The sequence below is a fragment of the Podarcis erhardii genome (genome assembly GCF_964252035.2).
Source record: "Podarcis erhardii genome assembly, chromosome: 15".
Taxonomy (NCBI): Eukaryota; Metazoa; Chordata; class Lepidosauria; order Squamata; family Lacertidae; genus Podarcis; species Podarcis erhardii.
In genome coordinates, this window is record NC_138505.1 from 39,992,110 (window position 1) to 40,003,150 (window position 11,041).

The window sequence follows — 11,041 nt, forward strand, 5'->3', positions numbered from 1 at the left end:
TTGGGTCCTGTTGTGGGCTTCCCATGGACACCTGCTTGTCTGCTGTGAGAATAAGAGTCCCCATTTCAAAGCGACTGTGGGATGGCACACTCCTTTCCTACCTCTCTGGTGGTGCTCAGCTGAATGCCTCCACTTTGAGGAGTGCCTTTGCTCACTTCTCTTGAAGGATTTCCATCCAGGATGTGGGACTAGATGGCCCTTTGCTCTGATGCAGCAGGACAAGACTTATGTCCTTAAGCTGCAGACTAGGAAATAAAACAGCAGAGATTTTTCAGCATCCTAAACTCTGCCTCTAAGTGCTTTACTGTAACAACTGAACTGGCCCCAAGCTGCTGCTGCTCAAAGCTTTAGGATGGACTAGCAGACCTTTTTTTGCTCGTGTTTTCCCTACGCCTGGCGAAAGATTTGAAATATTCTTGATGATGGCAGGTGAAAGCCGAGAAGCACAGCAGAAACCTAGGAAAGCTCCAGGAATGCTCGCGCACTGTCAATGAAATGGCTGCCAATGTTGTGGCTTCCACAAAGTCAGGCCAGGAGCAGGTTGAAGACAAAGGTGAGCTGCTGGGGTCTGGGCACGGAGGTGGGAAAGGCAGTGTGAAATGGCAGACTTGCGTTCTTGAAAATGCTTTTTTAAAGCCTTTCTGGTGCTTGCAAAATTATGAGAAGGAAAGTGTGACATGAGGAGAACAGGGCTAATATGAAAGGCTGACAGAGTAGCACCATTACTGTATTATTTATTTCTATTACCCATACTCAGGATGGTGTACATACTGCTCCTCATTTATCCACACAACTCTGTGTAGGTTGGGCTGAGCAACTGACTATCCTGGGCCCATTCAGGCCGCAGTCTTAAAATGCAGTTACCAGGAAGTAAGGCACCATTGAGACTCACTTCTGAGGAAGTAGTGGCAAGGAAGCACAAGTGGGGAGGGGGCTGTTGCCTTCAGGTTCTGCCTGCAGGCTTCCTATAGGTATCTGGATGATCTCTGTAAGAGGAGGGTCTCTCTGGAGTGAGACCAGTGCTTTAATCACTGAACTGGACTGACTCCACAGGCACTTAATAGGGACTTTGTTTTTTATTACGTTATGTTACACAGCACACTGTGGAATTTGCTTCCACAAAACGTGGTGCTGGCCACCAACCCAGGTAGCTTCAAAAGGGGATTAGGCAGTTCCATGAAGGAGGAAGCGGCGGCTATCCATAGAGAGTAGTCATGCTGGCTCTCTGGGGCTGGCCTTGTGCCTCTGAGTTCCTGGGGAACACAGGTGGGGGAGGGTGACTGCACTCCTGTCCTGCTTGTGGGCTTCCCCTCTAGAGGCATCTGGCTGGCCTCTGATGTGGCCCATCTTGTCTTCTGTGGATCTCAAAAAGAAACTACTAAGCTGTTCATGAGATAGGAGTTATTTTGCATATAAAAAAACCTGCCTAGCCTTTTTATAGCTGTGAAGTTTTATGCTTGGTGCCATGTGCAACTTCCAGGGAGATGGAGGCAGAACTTCATTGAACTGCCTCGTGTATTGGACTAGATGTGTTGGGGGCAAATATGTTCTATTGAACAGCAAGAGGCTTTTCTAAAAGGTGCAATTGCACAGAAGGCTTTCCCCGAATGCTGTTATTGCTCAAAATGGTGAAGGTTTCCAGTCTTTCCTGCTACATACTAAGTTGCTCAACACGCCTACTGAAGCAAGAACACACTGGGTGAGGGGCTGGGTTTAGGGTAGCAGAAAGTGGCAACTTTTGAGTTAAAAAAAATGCCCCCCACCTCCCTGCTGAAAACATATGTAGTTTCTACAACAGACTTGCTTTTCTCTTCCTTTCAGAGACGATGGACTTCTCTGGAATGTCTTTAATCAAACTCAAGATGGAGGAAATGGAGACACAGGTGCTGTTTGGGTTCTTTGGAAAAACAGGGGAAGTGTGGAAAAGATTCCTGGGGAAGTATAAAATAGAAGCTGGGTTAATAGTTCCCAAAGTGACTCTCACACAAAAGCCAACTGCCCCTTGAGCCATCTGAGGGATGAGCTGTCGTCAATGGGACATCTTTAAATAGGCCATGCAGACTGGGGTTTCATACTGGTGTTATGTAAGCCATGATTTGTTTGCTGAAGAGTGAGTTGAAAGCAAGCCTTAATAAGAATGGGCAGTTGCTGCCTCCTCCCACCGTATTTAAGGCTACAGAGGTTGAGCCTGACTCTCCTTGCCCAGTAGCCCTTCTTTGGATCTGTCCGTCTACTCTAATCCTTACCTTTTCCCACAACAGTGGCTTGATTTCAGCATGTCAGTTACAGCTGGCAGAGCTTGGAAACACAACTAGCCTTTCAGATGCTGGTGTCCTCCAGCTGTTTTGCACTACAACTCCCATCAGCCCCAACCAGCATGGCTGGGGGTGATGAGAGTTTCGCATGGTCCAAACCAGTTGAACAAGCTGAGCAAGGGGTGGACTCTGTGAATGTTTTAGTAACACATAACAGCCAAGGGGATACTACAGTTTGAATATCACAGGACAGACAACAGAGCATGGAGAGAGAAGCAGAGGTAAATGAAAACAGCGTGTCTTCGTTCGGCTACACATACCGTAATTTTCCATGTGTAAGACTAATTTTTTCCCCTAAAAAATAATGTCAAAAATAGGGGGTGTCTTATACATGGGGGCATCCTATAGACGGAAAAATACGGTACTTGGTCCCCAGACCCTATTCTCCAAGCCTAAGCAGTTGTGCCACGGAAGACAAGGCAGTTGAGAAAATGAGGTGTGGGGGACGTGTGGGGCTGCGTGTATGCAATCCCAGGCATGAGGAGGAGAAAAGGCAGCAGTGGGAGACCTTTTGGCCACCTGGGAGTAGAGATGCCAAGTTAGAAATATTCCCGCACTCTGGCCATGAGAGTAGATCTATGGATAACATGTGAACTAAGCAACAGTGACTATGTTCAACAGCTGCATAAGAAATGGGGTGTCTTTGATATTTCTCACTCCCCATAGCTCAACAGAGAATGTTGCTTGTTGCAGGTGAAAGTGCTGGAGTTGGAAAAGACCCTGGAGAATGAGAGGCTTCGCCTTGGTGAGCTGAGAAGGCAGCATTATGCCTTGGCTGGTATTGACTATGAGAACGCAGAAGGGGGGAAACCAACAGTTGCCCGCAAGCCAGGCAGCTTAAAGAAGCCTCCGGTTGCTCAGAAGCCTGTCCAGTCCCTGAAGCCAGCCTGTGAGGTACAGTACACTTTCCATTTGGGGTCACCCTAGTGAAACTGAAATTAGCAATACAGGAAAGTATTTCTTCACACATCTAGTCTGTGCATTCTGCTGCCTCAAGATAACTGCCATTTGCTGAATGAGAAAACACAGCCGAAGTTCACAAGCTGCGGCAAAGGTGGACAACTTGTGGCTCTCCAGGTGCTGCTGGACTGCAGCTCCCACCATCCCTGGCCATGTGGGCTGGGAGACCAAAAGCCTCTGGAGGACCAACACAGGTTCCTCATGCCCTTGGGCTATAGTACCCTCATGATTAGAGGCAACAGAAAAGCATTGGAAGGCTGTGAACCTCCTGGGGTGGAAGATGCAAGATGCTGGACTTTTAGAATAATCCTCTGGGAAAGGGTCACAAGCTAGAGGGAGCTTCTTCATTTTCATTTATAGTACACCATCCAGGCTACAGGACACCCTTTCCAGGCCCTATCACTCCTGCCCTTTGGATCGTTGGAGGGCATCAGCTTGAGGGCTGGCATCAACTGTTTTCCATTAACTAAATGATACATCCCTAACTTAATTGGACACAAGATTTTGCCTTAAAAGCATCCCCTCTAGTCTCACGCGCATAGAACTGACATGCGTCATCCAAAAACAGTGTGTGTCTTATAACAGTTGCCACAAATAGATTGATTAAATCTCATTGCATTAAAATTTCTTTTAGTTGGGTAGTAACGATCCATATCTTATCATTTTCTGTACCTGGTTCAGGAGGATGGTGTGTTCCAGGCACATGTTGTCAACTTCTAAGGTGTAAATGGCAAACGACTCAACCTAGCAAGGAAGAAAACAGCAGCAGGAGCAAAAGGCATGTGGGATTCAGCTTCTAGCCAGCTTGACTCTTCTTCCTGCTGCCCGGAGGGGTTCAGGCACTGTGCCTTGCCTGCTGTTTTCCTGCAGGCTCCAAGCAACAGATTTCTGGGCGGAAGACTCAAAGACTGTTTGCCTTTCCACAGAGAGGGGGCTGCTCTGGAAGGCCCTGAACTATAGACATTCCAACATTTAAAAATGTCTGTGTTTTAAACAGATTGGATAAATCCTCAGTTGCCTTGTGTCTGGCATTGCCTTTACACTGAAAACTTACTTCCATGACCAAGAAAGAAGCAAAGATACCTTTGAATTGTATAGCTTGACCTGATCGGTAGTATTAGAACGACTGCTTTCTTAAAGCAACTGTAGGCTGCCTGTTACCTATGTGGAACACAGATCCTAAATGGGAAGAATGGGGAGGGTGAGGGGAGAGTTTACTTTGTGGATATCAGTTATTTATAAGCAATAGGAATCTTGTGCTGTTTCGAGTAAACGTTGGTGTACCTATCACTGTACTACAGGAGCCTTTTTAAAGAAATGTGACCCCCCCCCCTTTTTAAGTAGGCTGCTTGGATTTCTTTGTAGTGTTTATGCTACAGGCTGAAAAATGTTTCCCCCAGGATGAAAACTCTGAAAAGGATAACAATCTTTTTAGACTGTCAGTTTTTGTATATGTATTAAAAAGGAATAGGATTTATTTACTGTACAGAAAGGTTTGACAACTTCTAGAAGCACTACAAGCAGAGAAAAAGTCTACACTGGTTTAAGGTTATAAAATTCCAATTTAGGAATAAAATGTAAAAAACGACAACCACCCAACTCCTATCACAATTATTGATGGAAACAGTTGTAGAGTTTGACGTTTAATAGGGGTGGTGGTGGGGAGCAGGAGGATTTGCAACTTATAGGAAAGCTAAGGGGGTGGGAAATGAACCAAATGCTTAATTTTAATAGGACTATTTAGCTTATTAAAATGGATTAATTGCCTGAAACCTTGTTCAGTGTTCTGTTTTCCTGATATTTTTCTAGATCATATTTTTACAACTATTACTTAGTACCACTTCCTTGAAGCTGGCTGGCTTCAACACATGGGCCTCTTCTCTACCAAGTTGTCCAGCTTGGCTTCTCCATTTAAGCCATTAATGATATTGCTGAGCAGGTACTTTACAACTGCCAAGTTCAGTCCTTCAGGCCGACTCTATATAAAGGTAGCTTCACTGGGACATTGTTCTTGCCAAGTGTATCTAGTAGAATTGTAGCCAGAGCAAGATTTCTGCTATTGGAACTGAACCATGGCCATTATTTTTGGTGCTCGTTGTACCTGCAAATTGCAAAGGACTTTAGTACCACAAAATAATTATCCTCTCCTTTGGAGTGTTTCTACTAGCAAAAACAATGACATTTTAAGCAAATAGCTGGAAGTCTGCCTTGATTTGTTTACACTTTGTGGTATTCTTGTACATAAGCAATAAAATAAGACAAGTGGTGTGTTAGGATACTGAAATTGCTGTGTGAATGTCTGAGAAAACAAATGGGTTATTTCTTGCCTTGACATTCCAACAGTGGTAGCTGTCAAAATTAAATGGTGCAGTATTCTTTTACAAAGTCAAACCAGCCTCAGCACAGAAGCAGTTATCTGCATAGTTAACATATTTCAAGGTAATATATTTCCCTTTTGATCGTTAACTAGGTGGCTCAGTCACTTTTTTCCATCTTTGTCAATGGGAGAGGAAAGCAAAGCGGCAAAGTGGTACTTTACTGAGCAGCAATCGCACAATGTACACGCATGGGGAAAAGAAAGTACACCCTCTTTGAATTCTCTGGTTTTGCATATCAAGGTGTTGCATTGGCCCAGTTGAAGTCCAGACCTCAACTCAAATGAAATGCTGTGGCAGGACCTTAAGAGAACTGTGCATAAACAAATGCCAACATTGTAAAGAAGAGTGGGCCAAAATTACTCCACAATGAAAAGATTAGTTCAAGTTATTGCTGCTAAAGGTGGTCCTACAAGCTACTGAATCCTAAAGTGTACTCAGTTTTTCACACATGGCTTCTCCATTTTGGCTTTATTTCTGTTAAATAAATCATGGAACAGTGTAATGTGTCATGTGTTGTTGTTCATCTGAGATTGTATTTACTTAACAATAATTTGTTCCTTAGCAGGTTTTAAGATTATGTCCTCATATATGAACCCACAGAATTCAAAAAGGGTGTACTCCCCCCCCCCCCCGCGACTGTAAGAGTTGTAAAAGGTAATTTTGAGAAGACACACATTTGTACAAAATCTAGCATTTTTTTATTCGGTAATCACTGCAATCTTGAAATTGTTAACAGCCAATTCTACAAGAAAAACAAACAGCTTTCAACACTGAAGCTCGTTTTGAAACCACATCCTCATCAGTTGTATAGCACAAAGGAAACTTTTACAGACTTGTTACATTAGGAACAGTCCTACTTCCAGAAGTGAGATTCTGCTAGAGGCTTAGTTAAAAGTATCCAGTAGCTTCTCTGGGGGTTAGAGGCAACATGCTGCATGTCTACCTAAGACTAGTTTACCCTGGGATGAAGTGTCAAGCAGCCTGCCCCTGAGGCACAAGCGACAGGATAATGCCTCAGAATACAGCCTACTACAGAGGATTACCAAATTGCCAGCATCTGACACACCTGCTTCTTTATTGGACTTAAATACACTGCCAGCCTCCCTTAGTAAAACTAGTTACCTATCCTAAGTTTGACTCTTCTTACGTACTAACCCCAATCCCCACCCCTTCTGCATTCTGCTGCTACCACTGGATGTATGAAGATAATCCAGCAAAATCCACTTATACTTTCCCCACAATATATACAATTACGAAATAGGCATGGTCTAATGTCAAGCAAGTACACTGTGAAATTCCCTTTCACAGCAGACATCCCTCCATGTGTATACTCTTATAGAAAGGGCAATTAAGACAGTTGTGTATTAAAAAAGTGGCTCTCCCCTCTCCAAAACACACACACACAACCCTGGCCAAGGGAGTATGGCTTTCTTCACCTCACAATAGTGTATGTTCAATGGGTGTTTTTTTTTTTTTTTTTTTAAAAAAAAAACATCACTAGCTGCACAATACAGGTATAATGAACAAAAACACATTTGCAATTTTTTAATATAAAGGTTAGCAAAAGAGTAATATCTGAAATGGAACACTGAAACAGTTTATATTCTAATGCTATTTAAACTTATGAGCTCCAACTGCTTTTGTTTATAAAAAAAACTTGGAAAGTTTTCAGGTAACATTTGCCACTTGCAGGCATCTGAAGTCATATGTTGAAGTGTTTTGAAGAAGGTTATGACCAGGCGGCTCCTAAATCTTTTGCCACTACTGGAATCAAGTCTACTCCATAAAGGGGGAATGATTGCTCAACACTTGTTCACAAGGTGGCCTACAGATCAAGAAGCCCCACCCACGGTGGAGTGCCTCCCATTCAAATGCCATTCTCACCTTTGTTACCCCACAACTGGTTGCCGGTGGCCAAGCCCCACATGTAATACTTCCTTCTGTATGAATGCAGAATAGAAGGAAGTGGGGTGCAGGATCAGGGTGCAAGCAGCAGGTATTGGTGGGGAAGAAATCATTCATCCATTTGCATCTGACTCCTTTGGTTTCATCTCCACCCAGGTCCCACTTAATCAGAAGAAATGTCCAACAGTGTTCTCTCGTAAGAAGCGTTGCATTCATAGGACCTCACAGGACAGCTTGCTTTCTGCGCTCACCCCCCAACATTTTGCTCAACATTTGCACTTCCACCATGCAAGAGGGAACAAAAGATCTTGCCCCCCTTCATGCAGTTACAAACATTTGAAAGTATGCCTTGCACAATTAACAACTGCATTTCCTGCTACCACCATTTTGAACACAATGACGTCTAACAAGTGCTCCACTGTAGCAGCAGCCAAGCGATAACCCCTAAGCCACAACTGCAACACCTTCCTCCCCCTGCAGCAGAGCCCCAGGTGGCTGTTGCCTGCATCCTCCTTTAACTGCCACATCTGAGACAAACAGAAGTTCTTCTGGCAGGCTTGATTTACCAGCCTGCTCACCGGAAGGCCTACTGGATCAGCCCTCCCCACTTTTTCCTTGATTACAGCAGTTTAGTAACCACGGCTACCAACCACATATTTACACTTCTCACCACAAGCAAATTGCAGATACTGCCTTGTGTTTGCTTTCAAAATCCTGCATCATAAAAAGAAACCCTCAGAAAGGAGCCCTTAGAAAAAGACAATTGAATGGCCACTGAATTGAAAGATATGCAGATATCTTTTATCAGCAAGTCACAAACAGTGTTCCTAAGGCACACATCAGCCATGATGCACTGCTGCTGGATACAAAGAGAGCCCACTTTTGTTGCTGGTAGTGTGGTTGTCTTCTCCACGAGGAAACCCTGAACAGTCCAGCAATTGCAAAATACATTGTTGCTGCTTTAAAAGGCAAAATTTCTTTAAAAACTAGTAATGGGCTTTGGGGTTCTTTCTTGATAGGGACAATCACTGTCTAAAAACACTTTAGAAAGTATATAGTTTTGTGAAATTTGTAAGTGGGCTTGGGGCCGCCTCTGTTGCACACAAAGGATGCTCACATGAGAAGCTATCAACTAAGGTTATACCACCATTACAAACTAGAGAAATATTTAACCCGTTTAGCCCTGGAGAATCTGTGAGAATGCCAGTAATTCCACCACCAGCCCAGCACATGCTATCTAAACTTAAGATGCCTCTGCCTCAATTGGTCAACATTTCTACCTCAATTTAGACATTTGCCTCAAGTTTTTTTCTTTTGAGTGTGTAATGCTGAGGGTGGTGGTGGAATAAAGATAGCCAACAGTATACGAACAACCAATTTCTATTGTTAAACAAAACCTATTTTTGAAGGGGTGGGCAGACATAATTGGTACCTACATTGTGTCTAATTTGAGGGGCAACTGACAGAGTTATAGCACCAAACAGAGGTCTGCCTTTCACTTAGGCACTCAAATGTGAGCTCTGAAGCAGCAGGAAAAAGATGGCTACATTAGCTCCAGTGTTTGTATTCTGGTTGCTGGAAAAAGGATGACTTATCATCATGCTGAATGAGTAACACGACTGGCTGAAAGACTCACCCAAGACTGAACTTCTGGGAGAATTTTTAATCAGATCTTCAAAATTAAGTAGTGTTACAACCACGGAATGGCCTTCACAAGCCACTCTGGCACCCCAAAATGCATTCAAATGACTCATCTGAACAAGTAACAGACAACTTATTTGAAACATAAACCAATTATTCAAAGGCTGTTTCAGAAGCTCCAGTTTATGGCTCTGTCTAGGATTAAGTCAGGCATCTTACTCATTCAGCCCCCTTAATCTTTTAGGACACAGAAGTGACTCGTAGGAGTCCTCCATGCGCCTCCGAGTACACAAGAAGCATCCTTTACAAGAAAAATTATTAACAGATGATTAAAGGAACCAACTTTTCAAATTCACCAACCTCCAAAGGTTCATACACACAATAAGCAGCACAGAAAATGAAAATGAAAAAAGGGCACAACTCAAGTTACCATGCCCAAATAAGATTATAATAGATACAGAATTCAGCAAATACAGGTATACTTTTGTCACCATTTTTTTAAAAAAAGAGATCTTGTGTCATCCATGGAATACTAAAAGCTCATACCTGATCAGACCCTAGAAACCATTTTTCCTACATCAAGCTAGAATTTCACAGTTCCCCAAGATTTGCACAGTAGGACTTAGTCATACACCAAGATCAAAATCTTGGCCCTGGCAGAATTAGCCTCAGAGTCCCACAGCCAGATGGGAAGCGGATATCCTGTTCCAAGGCAAGTGTGAATGGCCTCTAACAGAAAAATGGCAGTTCAAGGACGGGCACAAATGCACACGGATTTCCCATGTTTCATCTTTTATCTTCCAACAGAAGATTATGGCTTGAAGAAAGAGGCTTCCAGGCTGAAAGGTTTTTGCATTTTGCTCTTTTAGCCAGCTTACCCAAAAGGGGCAGTGATCAGAAGAATGTAAATATGATACAATATAAAGTTTATTATGGCCATTTTGTTTTGCAAAGCTGACAAAAAATTAGCTCCTGTCGTAACAAAAAGGGCACCAGTTACAGTCTAGGATGGCGGGAAGAAAAGTGGCAGAAAGAAAGTTGGAGGGTTCATAAGGAGGTCTAGATTGGCAACTGCAGCTTGGCTGGTTGGTTTTTAAGTAAGTGTTAAAGGGCATTATGCATTAACAGCAGGCCTTCTTGAGACTTCCACAGCAAAACAGTTAAGGCAGGCTGCTAATGGATGTGCTGCTTCAACAGCTTCACACTTTCCTCCTTGCACTCTTGAGCTGTGAGAAATGCACGCTTTGTGAAAAGCTGATAGAAATGAAGAGTGGATGGCAACTGTTTTACTTCCATGTTCTTCACAGTCAAGATGCACAAAGCCGCAAATTAGTTTGAAGCATGTTTTCCTGCCACAAATTATTGAAGTCCAATGCAGATTCTCTCTCTCTCTCTCACTCACACACACACACACACACACACATGCACGTACTTTACTTAATTTGGAATTAAAGTAGCTGTAGCTGTAAACATCAGTTTCTTCTTACTTCTACAGCCTATATAATTTTTTTAGTGCATAGACACAAGTTTGGGGGTCTTGCTCATCCATTTCAACAGTGTTCATAGCTAGAATTCCCACGGTCTATTTTCCTAGCTCGGTTAAGAGGGAGTAAATTGAGGAAGATGGTATAATGCTATGAACTAACCCATGACTTTGCACTGCATCTGAATCTGGGCCCATGGTTTATTTCCCCCAGACAAACCACAAGCAGCAAACCAGAGAACAAGCCTTGGCTACAAATCTTGTTCCTGGCAAGCCATAAGGCCAAGTCTGAATGCAACCCAAACTCAACCAGGGCTCAAGCTTATGGCAGGACGCCAGCAGCAAGACTAGAGGAGGCG

The 11,041-nt window shown here is 43.4% G+C and overlaps 1 protein-coding gene across 3 annotated transcripts in view; it reads left to right on the forward strand.

Moving 5' to 3' along the window:
• The window catches only part of HIP1R (huntingtin interacting protein 1 related), a 65,834-nt gene extending 58,711 nt beyond the window's left edge, over window positions 1-7,123 (forward strand). For all 3 annotated transcript variants that reach the window (XM_081842574.1, XM_081842576.1, XM_081842575.1), the window contains exons 29-32: window positions 430-553; window positions 1,822-1,883; window positions 3,009-3,209; window positions 3,957-7,123. In XM_081842574.1, coding sequence (XP_081698700.1) covers window positions 430-553; window positions 1,822-1,883; window positions 3,009-3,209; window positions 3,957-3,995 — 426 coding nt within the window. In that variant the 3' untranslated portion in view covers window positions 3,996-7,123. The remainder of the gene's footprint in view (window positions 1-429; window positions 554-1,821; window positions 1,884-3,008; window positions 3,210-3,956) is intronic.
• The last annotated feature ends 3,918 nt before the right edge of the window (window positions 7,124-11,041 follow it).